The sequence below is a fragment of the Eubalaena glacialis genome, chromosome 2, assembly GCF_028564815.1.
Source record: "Eubalaena glacialis isolate mEubGla1 chromosome 2, mEubGla1.1.hap2.+ XY, whole genome shotgun sequence".
Lineage (NCBI taxonomy): Eukaryota > Metazoa > Chordata > Mammalia > Artiodactyla > Balaenidae > Eubalaena > Eubalaena glacialis.
Genome location: NC_083717.1, coordinates 83,091,209 through 83,109,985, shown reverse-complemented (window position 1 = coordinate 83,109,985; position 18,777 = coordinate 83,091,209). Strand labels below are relative to the sequence as shown.

The 18,777-nt window shown below is 45.8% G+C and overlaps 1 protein-coding gene across 1 annotated transcript in view; it reads right to left on the bottom strand.

The window, feature by feature from the left end:
* Nucleotides 1–1,134: 1,134 nt before the first annotated feature.
* Nucleotides 1,135–18,777, bottom strand: part of GNB5 (G protein subunit beta 5) — a 41,237-nt gene continuing 23,594 nt past the window's right edge. The window contains exons 5-11 of the mRNA XM_061182110.1: nt 17,438–17,570; nt 11,509–11,652; nt 9,628–9,719; nt 6,355–6,403; nt 4,762–4,858; nt 3,261–3,427; nt 1,135–2,054 (exon numbers count right to left, since the gene is read on the bottom strand). Coding sequence (XP_061038093.1) covers nt 2,043–2,054; nt 3,261–3,427; nt 4,762–4,858; nt 6,355–6,403; nt 9,628–9,719; nt 11,509–11,652; nt 17,438–17,570 — 694 coding nt within the window. The 3' untranslated portion in view covers nt 1,135–2,042. The remainder of the gene's footprint in view (nt 2,055–3,260; nt 3,428–4,761; nt 4,859–6,354; nt 6,404–9,627; nt 9,720–11,508; nt 11,653–17,437; nt 17,571–18,777) is intronic.

Sequence of the window (18,777 nt, the reverse complement as noted above, 5' to 3'; positions counted from 1 at the left end):
GAGTCTGGGTGACTTTTCCTTTGCCCTGCCTTCCTTCACTTCTGGGAGGCCCAGGTCAGAGTGCAGAGACATGAAAAGGTCTGTGGGAGAGAGGGAAGGGGATGCCATAACTAGGAGCCCAGGAACAAGCTCAGGAACATTCTGGGAGCAGAGCTTAAGAATTTCACAGGACACATTCTGAGGCCAGCCCTTCAGCAGTTGGCAGGAGCTGGGTAGACCCTGTGCCCCTTTCCCTGAGCCCCTGCCCAGACTGGAATCTACTAGAGGGAGAAGGTGGCTGAAAAGTTGTCCCTCTGGACCATGCTCCCTCCCCCCTTCCCTCTGGGCTCTCAAGGTGGGTAGGGCGGGGTGGAGGTTGGGGGGATGCGGGAGGAGGGGGAGTGAGGGGGTAGGGGGGTGAGCAGGAGCCTTTCATATTTTCTCTCTCTACTCCAGGGCCTGTTGTGTAGTAAAACCCTTGGTAAATGTTTTCTTGGCAAATGATTGCATATAATCATTATGTTTATTTAAAAAGAGTTGATGGAAAAGCTGGCTTGGGTGATTTTTGACTGACTGGGCCCATCTTGATACCTGAACAAGTTGTTTTGCAGGTGGGCCTGGCACGCCCCCTGAGGTTTACAGGAGCACTGGGTCCAGGCCTGTCAGATGGCTCCAGCCCTGGAAGGGCAACTTCAAGCAGCAGAGCCTGTGGCTGGGCCTGCAAAGCCAGAACTACCATTAGGAAAAGGGCCAGGCTGGAGCAGGGCCAAGAGAAGGGACCGAGGATCCAGGGGACTCAGCACACACAGCCCTCGGGCACCACGAGAACCTGGCCTGCCAGACCCCAGACCACCCACAGGGCAAGCCTCACCCAGGAACCGTTTTGGTCTGAGATGACCTTTTATTTCCCTAAGTGATGCATGCCATCTTTATGAATGAGGAGTTTTCTAAAACAAAGAATAAGCCTCTACACCCTAAAACAAAACAGAACAGAAAATAAGGGATCCTGTAACTAAAGCACTTGGTATCTTCCAGAAGGAACTGCTGAATTTCAAATAAAGACAAGATATATTTTATGTTATTTTTCCTCAATATAAGTGAAACAAAGACATTATCATTCGAGACCTATCAATTAATTTGTATATGTAATTACACTTGCAATGCAATAAAGATGAGTATAAGTGATATGGACAAGATTCATTTTAGCCTGAGTAGATGCTACTAATCCTAATACGTCTAACACTACAAACAGGTTTTTAAATGAGTTTACTGTCTTGTGTTCCCACACAGAAAGGTTTTGGTTGCTCTGAGAAGCATCTGTGTCACAAACAGCACTCAGCTTTTCCCTCTAATGAAAGAAAACGTCCTGTCCACATGATGCAGTGATATATCCCACCATCACAAGATTCACACATCAAACCTTCTATTTTATGATATCTCTGCTTCATTTATAACTGTTTACACATATGAAAATGTTTTATCCGAAAAAATACAATAGGACGCAAGGCTGAAAAGGATACTTTCACCATATAAACACACTTTTAAAAAATTGATTCTGTCTAATTACATTTGGAATTGGCATTTTCTTCTATCAAAGACCAATTAACACTGTCCTTCTCACACAGTCCATTAAAGTCAGCACTTCCAGGGGAAGGTTCCAAAAGTCACAGTGTACACTGAGAAAAATCAGCTTTTAAAGTGCTCCGAAAAATAAATTTGATTCAAGGAAACAGTACGGAATATATTATATGCTGAACTGTACTGGGGATAGAATGAGTTGAGACGATAGTTTAGAATAACCTTAAAAACAGATACATTTTAAAAAGTGTTTGAAATGAAAAACACTGTACTTGAAGGTGTTCTCATAGTGCTGAAGGCTCATACTGGGATCTTTCCAGGGTGGTGGTTTTAACAGTAATATTGGAGATGCTTGCTGAACTTTCAGTCATGGAGCTGCTCCCTTAAGCTAAGTTGCAATAAACTCTCAGATCCTCTAGAAGCAAGATCTATTTACATGTGACGATTTCAAATTCTATTCTCAGGTACCTATGTGTGCATTATGATTAAGCCCAGACCTGCAAAGACACAAACAGATAATTTTTAGTCTGTTTTCAGTTAATGACTTGTAAAACCTGAGTTTAAAGAGATAAAATCAAAGTCTACTATACACAAACATACACACTACATCCAAAATAGAGCATTCACATGTCTTAGAAAGATAACACTTTACTCCTAGCAACTCAAAGGTGCTTCTTTGGCCCTGGCTCCCCCTCTCCCTTAGTTAATCATCTGAAGGGCATCTGTGGCCTTCTTGCTAGGGAAGGTAACTCTTAGATTGAAAACCAGAACCCTCTGTACCCATTCAGCTCACTGGGTACACTGACATGGGTTTATTAATTTAGCAAACTCTTACCCAGGATGATGAAGTCACAGATAACTTTACTGTTTGTTTCAGGAACTTTGCAAAAATCCTTTTATCTATTTACCGTAAGACTAGACTACTCAATTACCCTCTTTAGAAAAGACACACACTTCTCATGACAGTACACAGCATCAAATGACAGGCTACTTTTCAAGACGGTCTTCGAAATTCTCTCCCTCCCCCCACCCTGTGTCCAACAATCTTAAACTACGCCACAAATTTGTCCAATCCTAATTAAGTCCCTCCATCAAAAGACTTGCCTTCAACCAGACTCCCCAAACCTCATAAATACCTGCCTTTGCTCTCCCCTTCTGAAGTGCTAATAAGACTGTCAAGTTTGTGATCTTCCACAGTGAGGTAAGCTTTGCTTGATGAACAGGTTATTTTGGTGGCATTTCTAGGGAGCCAACATCTGACAAAGTCATGGAGCTCTTTGAGAATATAATAAAAGCCATGAGGACACTTTTCCTGGAAAAATGCGCACGTGCACGGACACACACACACACAATTTAGCATATAATTGCAGGGGCTTCATAGGTCTCCTGAAGCCCCTGTGTGGGCTTCACAGGGGTCTGTGACCAAAGAATAAGAACCCAGCACTACTGGGAGGTGAGACTGGCAATCTGACTTGTCAAAGGCCAGAATCAGACTTTTAGGGTATCTATGCTTGAATAGCTGCATTGATGGGGAACTCACTACCTCCCCAGGCAAATCATTTCTCTGTGGCTATAGAATTGAAAGTAGAGCTCTATTTTGGCTGCCCAGGCCCATCCTAGCTTACTCTGACCTCTCTGCTTTCAGGAAGGCCAATCACTCCTGCTCTCACACACAGAGGAAAGTAGAAAAACTTCTCTCTTACTCTGAGGGTATGATCCCATGATCCTGAGCAAAAGGCAGTCCCATCAGGGGAAACTCGTAGAGTACTAACACGGTTTTCATGTCCAAACAAGATGGAGACTCGGGATCCCTTGAGGACATCCCAGACGTTGATGGTATAATCGTTGTATCCAGCAAACAATAGGCGACCTTAAAGCAGGAGGATATGATGGGTTATTAAACCAGTTCCTTCCTTCTTGTTTTTCTTTTCATGACTCTCATTCATGCACTCGCTCATTCATTCATTCATTCATTCATTCATTCAATAAACAGTGATTTAGTGCCCATTATGTGCCAGGCACTGTGCTTTGCCCTGGGGATTCAAAGAGGAGAAAGCACAGTTGCTGGCCCGTGTGGAGGGTGGTGGTGGGCAGGCTGACTCATAAATCATTGCAGCACCCTGTGGTAAGGGCTGTCATGGAAGTGCTCAGCTATGTGTGAAGTGTTATGTGATCACAGAGGAAGGGGGATCAAGAAGGGCACTACAGGGGACTTCCCTGGTGGTGCAGTGGTTAAGAATCCGCCCGCCAATGCAGGGGACACGGGTTCGAGCCCTGGTCCGGGAAGATCCCACATGCCGCGGAGCAACTAAGCCCATGTGCCACAACTACTGAGCCTGCGCTCTAGAGCCCGCAAGCCACGACTACTGAGCCCGTGTGCCACAACTACTGAAGCCCGCGCACCTAGAGCCCGTGCTCCACAACAAGAGAAGCCACCGCAATGAGAAGCCCGCGCACCGCAATGAAGAGTAGCCCCTGCTCGACGCAACTAGAGAAAGCCTGCGCACAGCAACGAAGACCCAACGCAACAAAAAATAAATAAATAAATAAAAATTAAATTAAATTAAAATTAAAAAAAAATAAAGGGCACTACAGGGAAAGCAACATTTGAGCTGGCCTTTGAGGGCTGAATAGGAGTTTGCAATGCAGAGAAGGAAGGGAAAAGACGTTCCAGTAGCAGCATGCATGCACAAAGGCACAGCTACACAACTGGGGGGTGTCTGGGAAAACTGAATGGTCCAGTGACCCAGCATACAGAGTGCTGCCTTAACTTTCAAAGGCAGGCTTCCCAGCTGTGAGGGCAGAGGTGCCATGAGCTTCAGGGCATTGAGAAAGGGACTCTTGCTTCACTCCCCCCAACCTCTGAAAAAAAAGGTCCCTTTTCAGGTGTGAAGGGAAAATGGAAGGCTGGAGAGGAAATGCCTAAAGGCACTGCAGATGGAGTTTTGATACATCATTGTTTTGAAGAAGAGCATTAGGTGGGCCCAGCCTTCATTTCCCGTGGAGTGAACTGGGCTGGGGAAGCTGCTTCAGGCAGGGCAAAGCGGGCTGTCAAAAATGCAGTGGGGGAAAACTGGTGCAAAAGTAGACTCTTTAGCACAGGGGCCCATAGGAAGTTTAGCTAGGAGGGGAAGCTTGGCAGAGCTGGGTTTCATTGAAGTCCTGTTTTACAGTCCCGGGAAAGTTTCTGAAATAAAATCTTACCACTGAGGGAGAAGTCCACGCTGGAAGCTCCAAAGATGATACTCTCTTTGGAATAGATGGCAACCTCCCTGTCTGCCCGGAGGTCGTAGAGGCGACACTGGGGTGACAAAGAAGACAAAGAGGCACTTGTTTCTGGATCCTGTTTGGTGCATCGATGGCCACAGAGCTACAGGCAGGTGCCAGTGGCTTGTGTAGTTTGAGGGATAAGGGAAAAACCTCTTTCGTTTTCTCTCCTAGTATTTTCTCCCTCAATCCCGATTCCTATTAATCTCCATGGATTACTGGAGAGTCAAAGAAACAGCAAATACAGATTTCTTTAGGTACAAAAACAAAAATGAAAGCCCTCTTTTTTTTTCTGACAAAGAATATGTGTTCACTGCAGAAAATTCAGGAAAACTCAGAAATGCATAAAGAAGGAAACAAAAGTCACCCCCAATCCTAGAGGTATTTACTAACATCTGGACTATTTCCTTCAGTCTTAATCTATTTTATGTGTGGATTTAAATGGGGGTGGATGTTTCATTATTGCTTCTATTAGCATTATGTTATGAGCATTTTCTCATATCATTAACTAATCTTAAAAAAAACAGGAGTAATATGGTTGTTATATTCCTCATGTGGATATATCAGAATCTACTTAGCCATACCCTGCTAGGTGTTTGATTATGTCTGATTTTTCTCTTTTACAAATAAAATTATGGGGAAGCCATGATCCTTCTTCTATAAAAATCTTTATATGCATCTCTGATGTTTTCCTTAGAATAGCTAAAACATAGAATCCTTAGAATAGAATTGTTCCCAAGAAATAGCATGGCTGGATCAAAGGGTAGGGAAGTTTTGACAGCTCTTGAATTTTCCCAAATGTATGCCCTTAAATTTTGTTAAATATTTTTTGAAATATAGAAGTTTTAAATTTTCATTATTATCAAACCCTCAATCTATTCCCCTGTAATTTCTTCCATGATAGCAAATTAGAGTGCAATTCATTATTTAATAAGATATTTGCTATTTTGAGGGCACAGCAAGATATTTTTTTTCTCCTGAAATACAGGTCAACATAATTTGACAATTAGTATCAAAAGCCTTAAAACTAGGCTGATTTTTAACTCAACAAGTTCATGTCTGAGAATTAATTCTAAGGAAATGATAAGAGAGGTACCAAAAATATTTGCTTATAGCAGTGTTTTTAACAGGAAAAAAAACCTTGGGAAAAACCTAATGACCCAAAACTTGAAGATTGGTTAAGTAAATGATGGCATATCCATAACATGGAAAACTATTCAATCATTAAGAAAATATAATGTGGGAGAAAAATATGTATCGGCATGGGAAAATGTTCACAATCTATTGCTAAGTGAAAAAAGCAAATTATAAAGCATTTTGTTTAAAAACTAAAAAGACAGAAGGGAATTCACCAAACTGTGATTTTTCTTGGGTATAATGATTAACATAATTTAGTGTTTTCCCCCAAGTTTTCTTTACTGAAGTCACATCAGTTCTGTAATCAGGAAAAAGGTTATTTTTGAAAACTAAAACTAGGTCAGCATATCTCTCTTTTGGATAGGAAAAGCTCTCAATAACTTAGAAACATACCGTAGCATCATCTGATCCCGAAGCAAAGGCATCTCCGCTCGGGTAGTATCTGCAGAGAGAAAGTGGGGGAGAAAGCACTTAGAGTGGTGATTCCCAATCCTGGGTGCCCATCAGAACCATTTGCGAAGGCTGTCCCATGCTGGTCCCTCAGACTTCTAGGGATACACGGACCACTCATTACAGAGGCCAGACAGGGAGGCTCATCTGGAAGGTCCCATTGACCTACCTAATTTTCTTCTCTGTAAACAGGGGACAGTGACACTGGCCTTGCAGAGTATTGGCGAGGAGTAAATGAGATAATATGTATATCTGTACCAGACACCAAACACAGGCAGGTCCCCTGTATCCTTGCTTCCCCTTGATCATATACCCCATTCCCAAGACTTGGCCAGAGCGAAGGGATAAGACAGTGGTTATAAACACAGACACTGCAATCAGATATAAAGAGCCACGGGCAGCTGTCTGCACTGACCACTCACTACATGGGATACTTCTGGCAAGTGCCTTCACCTGGCCCAGCCTCAGTTTCTTCATCTGAAAAGTGAGGAAGATAATGCACATATCCTGCTGTAAAGACTGAATAAGACAGTATATATAGTATACAAAGAATGTGGCATGGTGCCAAATAAAAAGCATGCAATAAATAATGATTATTACTGTTATAGTCATCCTCTCCTCTAATCAGGCCTTCAGGGACTTCCCTGGTGGTCCAGTGGGTAAGACTCCACGCTCCCAGTGCAGGGGGCCCAGGTTCGATCCCTGGTCAGGGAACTAGATCCCGCGTGCATGCCGCACGCCGCAACATAAAGATCCTGCGTGCTGCAACTAAGACCTGGCAGAGCCAAAATAAATAAATATCTAAAAAGAAAAGTAATCAGGCCTTCTGGAGAGAGGGCAGCCTAAGTAGAGACCTGGTGGATATTAGAAGAAGAGGGTTCTGGGTAGAGGGAACAGCATGGGTGAGAGAATGTGCATGTTTAAGCTGTTATTTCATGAATATATAGGGATTTAATTTATTTTTGTGGCTTTATAGTCTATCCTGTATCTTAAAAACCTCATTTACTATCTGTAGTAATTTCTCAATTGACTTCCTTGGATTTTCTGGGTAATTACTGCACATTTGCAAAAGATGATAGTTTTTTTTCCCTGTTTTCCTTTCCTACATTTGAGGTCAAAGAGTTAGAAAATTCTCATTAATATTTCTACCACTAAGGTAATTAAGTATTCTTATTCTGGCTTTTTAAAAATTATTATATTTATTTATTTATTTATTTATTTTTGGCTATGTTGGGTCTTCATTGCTGCACACGGGCTTTTCTCTGGTTGCGTTGCACGGGCTTCTCATTGCGGTGGCTTCTCTTGTTGCAGAGCACGGGCTCTAGGTGTGCAGGCTTCAGTAGTTGTGGCACACAGGCTCAGTAGTTGTGGCTCACGGGCTCTAGAGCGCAGGCTCAGTAGTTGTGGTGCACGGGCTTAGTTGCTCCACGGCCTGTGGGATCTTCCCGGACCAGGGCTCAAACCCGTGTCCCCTGAATTGGCAGGCGGATTCTTAACCACTGCACCACCAGGGAAGCCCTGTGTTCTGGCTTTTAAGGGGAATAAGTCTAGCGCTATCCTCTAAGGATAAAGATTCTTTAGTGATTATACTTTAAATGCTGTCCTGACAGTGCCAGCTTCTAAATTTATATGTCAAGTACTGACCTCTCTCTTGGAATCCGGTTCACAGCTCCTGCTACCTACTTGACATTCCCACTTGGTTGTATAACAGCATCTCAGACTTAGCTAGCCCAAGACAGAGCTCCAGAATCCATGTGCAACCACTGCCTTCTCCCTGCACTGCCTGCAACCCTCCCTGTCTTAGCAAATGGATCAGTGCTTACTGCCCCTTATAAAAGATTCAGGTTCCCTGAGCTCAGGGTTCTTCTCCTATAATGCAGCCCTTTGCATGGGCAGGTGTCATTTGGCCCTTTTCATGTGACCCTGTAGAATTGGGGCTTAGGTAACCAGCACAAAAATGCTGATACACCAGCTACTGCCATCACTATGAGTAACCAACTATCCTTCATCTCTAACCCAGGAGTCTCATGCCTTCTAGCAGCATCCATGAATCTGTGGCAGCCTTACTTCATAGCCTGCAGCTAGGGTAAAATCTCAAATCCTTCCCAATTCTAGACATTTCTATCCTCCCTGTGTGTCTTCTTTAGTTTCAGCCACCATCATTTCATTCTAAAACTCACACAACAACCTTCTAACTGGCCGTCATACTTCCATTCTTGTTCCCCTACAATCTATTCTCCATACAGCATCCAGAGTGATCTTTTTTTTTTTTTTTTGAATTTTTTATTTATTTTTGGATGTGTTGAGTCTTCGTTGCTGTGCGTGGGCTTTCTCTAGTTGCGGTGAGCGGGGGCTACTCTTCATTGTGGTGCTCGGGCTTCTCATTGCAGTGGCTTCTCTTGTTGCAGAGCACGGGCTCTAGGCGCACGGGCTCAGTAGTTGTGGCTCGCGGGCTCTAGAGCGCAGGCTCAGTAGTTGTGGCGCACGGGCTTAGTTGCTCCGCGGCATGTGGGATCTTCCCAGACCAGGGCTCGAACCCGTGTCCCCTGCATTGGCAGGCGGATTCTTAACCACTATGCCACCAGGGAAGTCCCCAGAGTGATCTTTTAAAGGCAAAACATGGATCATGTTAGCCACCTCCCCAACTCAGGACTCGCTAGTGGTCACCTGGCCTTTTGTTAGGTCCCTGAACATCTCACCTCCCTGATCTTCCCCCCAGCTCTTTGCAAGCCTGGCTCCTTCATTATCCTGGTCTCAATTTAAACATCAATTTCTCAGAGAGGCCTGACTATTCAAAGAAATAACCCATCTTATCACAGTTCCCTGTTTTACTTTTTCTTAGCACTTAGCAGTACTTAAATAGCACATTTATCTGTGCTTTGTCTTCTGTAGGACAGTAGAGATGTTGTCTTGTTCAAAACAGTATTCCCAGTTTCTGGAATAATGTCTAGCAGATAAGGACTTAATAAACATTTGTTGAATGAATGAATGAGAAACACTGACTTGACCTAGACAGGATAATATCCATTGCCCCTAGTGCAATTATATTAAAATTCTCCAAGAAATCTGGAGTGCTGTTCAGTTCCACCACAAATCAGCCATTATTGCTGGAAAAGCCTCTCTCAGCCAAGTAAATTGAGCCTAGAGGCTAAGCACTAGCCCAGGCCGGGGAACACTGGAGGACAGAGGAGCAACGTGCATATTCTACTCACTGACCGGACACTGTTGATGTCTGATTCGTGTGTTTCAAAGGCCTGCACGCACTGTCCAGAGCGCATGTCCCACACCATGGCTTTCTTGTCACATCCCTACAAACAGAAAGTTACCCACAGTTATGTACAATGCAAGGAATGTCTACAGACAGGCATGAGTTCTGGTTATGTCCCAGAGACCTTTTAGTTCCCATTAGTAAATGGCTGACAATATGCTTTTCTGGCACTAGCTTTACCTAAGGCCACTTTCCTCACCTGATAAGCCCTCACACAGCCAAAGCGAGGTCTTGGGGTCAGGGTGACGAGCAAGGGAAGGCACCCAGCCCCCTTTTAAGCATGTTTTCTTCTCTCCCACCTTTCTGAGGGGCTGCAAACTCTCCAGAGCCTCCTTCTCCCCTTCCTCCTCGGCATCTCTCTTCACTTTTCCCTCTCTTTCCCCCTCCTCTTTATCTCTGCCTCTATAAGCCCAGAGGGGAGGAGGGCAGGTGGACAGTGGGTGTGGTGGGACCTCCCAGCTTTGTCTCAGGTGTGTGGGGCAGCCTGAGCACAGGTGGAGAGCCAGGTGCCCCTGAGCCAGGTGCACCCCAGCAGCCTAGTCAGGGTGTTGCCCGCAGTCAGGTGGGTGGCTCAGGCAAGTCACCTCCCTGGGCTTCTGCCTCAACACCTGTAAAGTGAACCTTCTCTGGGTTGCTACCATGACCCAGAGAATCATAAACACCAGGCTTTCTCATACTATCCTGCTTCCGGGAGCATTTTGATAAATTCCCGCAGAGCTTTCTGTGATCAAGCATGAGCAGTATAATTGGACTCTGAAAGGTCAAACAGAAGGAGTAATGGGTTAAAATTAGTGTCCAAGTTGTTGGTTTCAACTCAGAGGAAAGGGTGGATGAGGTGCCATAACTGATGTCTCAGAAAGACCTGCTGTGGGAGTTCAGCACTCCAAGCATCTTTACTGAGAATGTGGACTAAGGAATCAGAGTGTCTTCAAATCGTTACAGGACCCTAAATCAGATGGAGTTTAATACTCTGAAAGAGACAATACAATCTACAATGATATCAACAATTTGAAAAAACAGTGTAGTTGAGTAGGGATAAATACAGTTATACAAAGACACAAGAATGAAATGTACACAGATAGGGCCAAATACCCAAGAAGAAAATCAGGGTCCCTGCCAACTAGAGGCCTCACAGCCCTCACCTGAGGCCCAGGACTAAGATGTGGGCAGCTCGGAGCAAACATCATTAGATAGTGTTTGCATCTCTGTCCTCTCTCATCACTGTCTCCTGAGCGAGACGAGACAGGACCCAGGGGTCAGGCCAGCCACCTCAGTTCTCCATTCTTATTCCCAGGTGTCCATAGAAATACTTGCCTCTCTGCATAACACACTGTAAACTCTTCCCGATACTGCTCATAATATCCTGGGGAAGGTGGGGGGCAAATGCTATCATGCCTTATGCCCAATTTACAGAGGATGAAATGTAGAGTCAGGTAGCAAACGTGGGTCCCAGGTGTCCTGGCTCCTCATCTGGTGCTCCTCTGCCATGGTGGCCTGCCTGTCCGACTCTTAGCCTTCAGATACACTGTTCCCTGTGCCTGAGAGTGGGAGGGGCTGGTGACTGGCAGGGGTGGGGCGGGAGAGTGTCCCACCAGCGTCAAAGCTCTGATCACACCACAGCGATGCCTCGCCACCCCTGCCACCTGAGTCTCCTGGTGCCTAGTGACTGTCTCTAAAGCTCTCAGATGCTAACTCTCTGCTACTTATTTAAGGAATCTCAGCCCCATCCAGGGAAGTGTCCAGTCTAGTCCCACAAATTAACAGGAAGTGCCACCATGAGCCTCCCTAGTGGACAAAGGACCCCCCAGAGATCTTCCTTGGTTCTTTACCCCAGACACGAAGGTGTTCCCGGTTTCTGAGGGAGCCAGGTCCAAGCAGAGCACGTCGGCCCCGTGCCCATGGAAGCTCTGCAGCAGCTGCCCGCTCTCCACGTCCCACAGGGCACACGTGCCGTCGCCACTCGCTGTCAGGATCTGCCGCAGGAAAGGACAGGAAGGGTGTGGCTGTCATTAATGTCCCTGTCAGGGGAAGCCAAGCAGATGCTTACAGTTCCACGGGGAAGAGGAGGCTCCTTACACACACACACACCCCCCCACACCTGCTAAATCTGGACTCAAGCACAGAACTCTTTCTCTGGTACTGAGAAAGAAACAGTTCATTTTTGACACCCTCGCTGTCCTTGAGCTGTTTATGTGCCTGTCTTCCTGCAGAGTATGAAATCCGGAGGTCTCCCTGCGGTACCTGCGGGGCTCTGTACCTGCCTGCCACGTAGGAAGTGCTCTGTGAACGTTTGCTTAACAGAACCTCAAGCGGCTCCCACAAGCAGCCAAGCCCAGCGTTGTGCTTCCCAGACATGAATGTGCAACCCCACACTCAGCTGCTAATAGAGAGCCTGGGGTGGGGCCTGAGATTCTGTCTTTCCCACAAACTCCCAGGTGATGCTGACCCTGCTTGCCGGGACCCACCTGGAGCAGGATTTTGCTAAACACATTCTCCTGTAGCTGTATCCCCCAGAGGCTCCCTGGGCCACTGAGTGGTGCTGACAGACACACAGGGCCAACCGGCATCTGCCGTGTGCTGACCACGTCCAGGCCCTCCGCTAGGCGTCAGGGTTTGCAGAAAGACTGTGTCTTGGTCTCTGCTCTCCTGGAGCTTGGTCAACAGGATTGGCAGGAAGGACTGAAACCCACCAAACTCCCTGTCCCCACGTTAATCAATTCCAGGGCCAGGCACACTTCCCGGTGCTGCGTTAGACAATACTGAGAAACCAAGTAAAAATAACCTAGCTGGCCGCTCCAGCAAATACCTGCTCCTGCAAGATAAAACTGTGAACCAACTAAGCTTACTTATCAAGACTAATAGCTTTGTAAAAAATTAATGAAACAGAAACCTCAATTAAATACAGTGGGAGACCGGAAGGGGGAGCTCTCATGTCCTGTGATGATAGAGACCAAAAGGAAGAAGACAGACTTCTCTTCTTTCCTGGGAAGGATTCAGCCAATGAAAAGCCATGGACTCGGGCTTCCCTGGTGGCGCAGTGGTTAAGAATCCACCTGCCAATGCAGGGGACACGGGTTCGAACCCTGGTCCAGGAAGATCCCACATGCTGCGGAGCAACTAAGCCCGTGCACCACAACTACTAAGCCTGTGCTCTAGAGCCTGCAAGTCACAACTACTGAGCCCGTGAGCCTAGAGCCCGTGCTCTGCAACAAGAGAAGCCACCGCAATGAGAAGCCCACGCACCACAACGAAGAGTAGCCCCCACTCGCCACAACTAGAAAGCCCACGTGCAGCAACGAAGACCCAACGCAGCCAAAAATAAATAAATAAAATAAATAAATTAAAAAAAAAAAAAAAGAAAAGCCATGGACTCTCTTTAATCCTCCCAACTTCCTTTTCCACTCTGTAAAAGGGTTCTCCTTGCCTTGCTGTGTGGGGACTTGCACATGCCTCGCCATGGTCCACTCGCTATGGTTGCAGGCAAAAAAAGTGCAGGGGCAGCAGCTTGCTCACCAGCTCTTTTCGGAAGCCTCGCCGGTTTCCTCCACGACCGCTGCCAAGGTATGTGCCCTCCCATTTTAAGGTGGGTCTTTTGAGGTGGAAAACTAGTTGTGACATAATAGCTTAGGGTTGGTAAGCCCAGCGAGGTAAGGGTCTTAAAGCAAGTCCTGGTGAGCAAGCTGTTGACCTGAAACAAATAGACTGCCAGGTATTTCTCCAGCAAAGATGGGTTTATTCAGGATCAGCAGAGAATTACAATTCAGGGTCTGCAGCCATGGCGAGGTTGGACCACTCACCCTGGACCCTGAAACCCTCTAAGGACCCTTCCCCAGTTTCTTCATTTTGAGACGGTATAGCGATTCTGTCAAGTTGGGGTTCTCTCTTGCTGCAGTAGGTCTAATAAACTTAGCATTGCTGGGTGGCAGGTGTTTCCGATGGTCTTGGCAGACAAGACAATGATCACTTACGATAGAGTGAGAAGTGCTGAGATACAGGTAGGTCTGTGAGAGGGACACCAAAACCACTTTGGCAACATGTGAGCTGACCTCAGAGGAGGAGTGAGAGCTGGCCACTCACTAAGGAAGGGAGGAGGGCAGAGCGAGCTGAGGTGAAGGCGCACCTGTGCAGTGAATGAAAGGTGTGCCTGGGTACAGAGTGAGGACTTTAGCCTGTAGGCAAGAGGGACCTGTGGAAAGCTTCTGAGCAGAATGACCAAATCAAGGGTATATTTTAGGAAAATCTGTCTGAGGTCAGTGCAGCTGTCCCTCAAGCAGACTCTGGATAGTTTCAAGTACAAAGGCTGGCCCATGCATGAAGAAGAACACTGGGGTGCCTGGGGAAAGGCATGGCGGCCAGAACTAGGGTTTTAAATTTTGTTGCTGCCAGTGTGTGTGAGGCTCGGGCTCTGGTGCAATTGGGAGAAAGGCAGTGGGGATCCAGGGCTCAAGGCCTCAAAGACCCAGCTGATGGTATCGCAGAGCCCTGGAGCCAGCATGGTTCTGAACAGCCATGGGGGACCCCCAAGGGTTAAGCCCTGGCAAGCAGAGTCTCCCTACGCCCCACCTTCCTGCTGCTCACAGGGGCTGGACGAGGTGATAAGACAGTGTGGGAAGGGGCTCTTGCAGTGTGAGTGCCCACAAGAGAGCCCTCTGTGGGTGGAGATTACTGATGGCTGAGGAAAGAAAACAGGAAGTAGGCCTTAAAGGACTGCCAGCATTCAGTGTACCCACTGACTGTGCTGCACCTCTAGTTTCCACGTGCTGGTGGTCTCCTCTCATCCTCTCCCTCCTTCCCCCTCTCTTCCCTTCCCTCTCGCACGCTAGGCCTAGCACTTGTAAAAGAATCTTCTTTTTCTTGCAGGGAGGGGACATATTACAAGGAAAGAATCCATTCCCACCCTGGCCTTGCACCTGCTGGCCACACCGTCTTGGAGTGGGTTCCTGCCAGCAGTCTGGGAGGCCTAGGATCTTCTTGCAGCCAGGAGAGGCCCCTCCATGGAGAAAGAGCTGGCTGAGTTCCGGAGTTCTCAGGCTTCTTGGGTGTGGGCCCCAAGGCCCTCCTCAAAGCCCCTACTTGCAGGCAGCTCTCAAATTTGGAGACTCTCCAGGCTGCAAAGCCCATGCAGCTGCCCATGGGACTCCCTCTGGCCTCAACTTCCCTCAAGAGGCCTGTGTACATCTGACAAGACGACTCAGGCTGGTAAAAGCCGCTTAGGAACACACAAGACTTGGACCGTGTCTTAATCTGAGAACTTGTATTTTGTGATGTGCTACAATTCCCTCCAGTCTCTGCTGGCCACACCCACTAGTGGCTGTTCCACCCCACTCCTGTCCTAACATTTGCAAAGGGGCCAGTAATTGCCAATCTTTTTTGGGACAACAGGTCCAAACAAATGACTGCCTGAAATGATTCCCTCGGTCTAGCTCTTTAATGGGAATTTTCCATACCATACTCTTCAGTCAAAGAAATGAATAGTTTTTAAAAGTTAACAGTAAATTCATAATATTTAAAAAATATTTTAAATATTTGTGATCTTCATTACAATGTAAGTAAAAATAAATTTTATAAACCAAACATTCATTATGATAAATGCACTAAACAGATCCTCTAACTCATTGTCATTCATTTATTCTGGAATGTAGAGAATCTGTAGGTCTTATACCAGCTTCTTGAGGTTTTTGTTTTTCATCTTAGATCCCAGAGCTGGAAGGAAGCTTAGTTCATGAGTTCAGTGTTACCCAAACTAGGCTATGCATCTGAATCACCCATGAAGCTTTGTGTTAATATAAATAACCAAACAATAAGAGCTAATGTTTATTGATATTTACTAAGTATTTGAGATGAATCATCTCATTTAATCCTCAGAAAACCTCATGAGGGAGGAATTTACTACCATCCTCACTTGCAAGTGAGAAAAACAAAACACAGAGAATAATAAAACCTTGTTTAGGATTCACCATCCAGAACAGGAGACTAAACATCCTCTGTTGCTTTGGCTGCCCCTCAGGCCCAGAGACATCCGATCTGGCCACTGCAGCAGCCAGGGCAACAGCACTCTCTATTGCACAGGCCTGCAAGACTCCTGGTTGCAAATAACAGGTGTAAACGCTGCCCTCTAAGTCCGAACAGCCCTCCAGTCAGCAGTGAGACAATTGCCCATCCCCGGGTCTCCTTGCCGCTATCCTTGCCCGACCCCCCCGCCCCTGCCACTGACATCAGTCAGCTGAAGCCAGAGTGGCCTTTAATCTGACTCAGTCTCCTCCTTCAAACAAACCCAATCTGCCCCGGCCCCAGCAATGGCTCCCTGCCGTTTGTAGGGTCAGCCCCGCCACTCATCGCACCCTGTGATGGGGCCCTGCCCACCTCTTGGGCCACCTGCCTCCTACAGTGCTCCCCTCCACCTCAATGGCAACACACTCGTCCTCCAGGGTGGCCCCTGCAGCACGTTTACGACCCCCCACTCCTGCTCTGAGCTCCCAGCCTCCCCTGCTACTCAGTCACCCCTGGTATCTGGCAATGTGGGTGGTGGCATCTGTGCAGGTTTTCTGGAGAGATGTGACAGAGACACGATAGGATGCTTTAGGACTTGTGAGAGAAAACGTGGCCAAAGCGTTGAAGTTGGATTGTCTCCACTTTGTGGCTTGTTCAAAGTAGGGCACAGATTTACTTTCTGATGCTTTTTCTTTTCGAATGTGTTAAAACGGGAGTGTAAAATAGGTACGATGAGGTGTGTCACGTGCGCAACTCTGGAAGTCAGCACCCTGTGAAGTTTTACATACGGAAGCACCTTGGACCCACCTCTCTGACCCCGATAGGAATCTCCACCACCCCAGAAGGTTCCTTGACCCACTCCCACCCCCAGCAAGTCAATGAGAGGAGGAAGTTCAATATGGCATGGAGTTCATCTCATCTCTACCAACACTCAGCAGCCCTGACTTTCCCCGTTTCTGATTGCATTAAAAATAATAATATAACCAGGAATTCCCTGGTGGTCTAGTGGTTAGGATTCGGCCCTTTCACCGCCGTGGCCTGGGTGCAATCCCTGGTAGGGGAATTGAGATCCCAGAAGCTGAGTGGCACGCCCCCCCAAAAAAAAAAAAAAACCACATATATACACATACACACAAACACACACATATATACACATAAACATATATACAGGTATACACACATATACACACACACACATATATACACATATATACACATATACACACATATACACATACACACATATATACACATACATACACATATACACACACACATATACACATATATAGACACATATATACACATACACATATATACACATATACACACATATACACATACACACATATATACACATACATATACACATATATAAACACATATACACACATATACACATACATATATACACATACATACACATATACACACATATATACAAATATATAAACACATATACACACATATACACATATACACACATATATACACATATATACACATATATAAACACATATATACACATACACACACTTATAAACATATACACATACACACACATATAAACATATATACAAATACACACATATACACATATATATGAAAAACAACAGGAGCTTCCCCTTAGAGCCAGCTGGAGTGCACACACCCTCCTGTGAAGAGGGACACCAGAACAGCTTCCTCGCCTGCAACTCCGCTTTAGTTCTCCACGACCAACCCCGCTCCCCAGCAGGCTGGCCCGTCATCATGCGTCCCCTTATTTACCTGCATGTCAGAGTTGGTAAAGCTGCAGGCCGACAGGTAGTTGGTGTGCATAGCAACAGACTTCTTTTTGGCAGCCATGTTTTCATTTTTGTCAAACGTCAGTGGATACACAGAACACTTATTATCCAAACCACTAGCATGGAAAGACAGAAGTGTCAAATGTTAATATAGGGCAGTAGAATATGTGTATGCTTTCTCATTCACACAAACTTTTCAAATTGTTTTCCTTTGGCAGTATCATATGTTGTAACCTTTCCCGCAGCTTTTACTTTGAAGATTTTCAAATGTACAGTAAAATTGAAAGAGAAAATAGTACAGTGAACACCCAGATCTCTTCACATACGTTCACTAACTTAACATTTTGCCATATTTTTGGGAGCAAATTCTGAACCATTTGAATACAAGTGGCAGACATGACACATTACATCTAAATACTTCAATTTGCAAATTTACATCTCCTAAAAATAAGAACATATTCTATAATCACTAACTCATTATCACATCTGCGAAAACAAAAATTCCATAACACCGTTTAATAAGCCATCCATATTCAATCTTTCCCAACTATCTCCAGGATCCAGGGCCCATTTAGAGCCACACATTACATTCTGTTTTTATATCTTTTTTAGAACTTTTAATGGAGAACAGACACTTTTTTTTGGTTGTTTATAATGAGAGAACTTAGGTCAGTTGTCCTATAGAATGTCACACAGTCTGGATTTGTCATGCTGTTTCTTAATGGTTATATTTAAGTATAACATTTTTTTATAAATTTATTTTATTTTACTTATTTTTGGTTGCGTTGGGTCTTCATCGCTGTGCGCGGGCTCTCTCCAGTTGCGGCGAGCGGGGGCTACTCTTTGTTGCGGTGCGTGGGCTTCTCATTGCAGTGGCTTCTCTTCGTTGCAGAGCACGGGCTCTAGGTGTATGGGCTTCAGTAGTTGTGGCACACAGGCTTCAGTTGTGGCACACGGGCTTCAGTTGTGGCTCGCAGGCTCTAGAGCACAGGCTCAGTAGTTGTGGCACACGGGCTTAGCTGCTCCGCGGCATGTGGGATCTTCCCGGACCAGGGTTCAAACCCGTGTCCCATGCATTGGTAGGCGGATTCTTAACCACTGCGCCACCAGGGAGGTCCCTCAAGTATAACATTTTTAGCAATAATATAAATGTGATATATAAAGGTGATATTGTGTATTTCTTTCTTACTGCTTCACTTTAGGAGGCTTGCAATGCCTCTTGTCTCAAGATTGGTGATGCCAACTTTGATTACTTGGTCAAAGTGGGGACCACCAGATCTCTCCATGGTAAGGGTGATTTGCTTGTAATTACAAGCATATTTT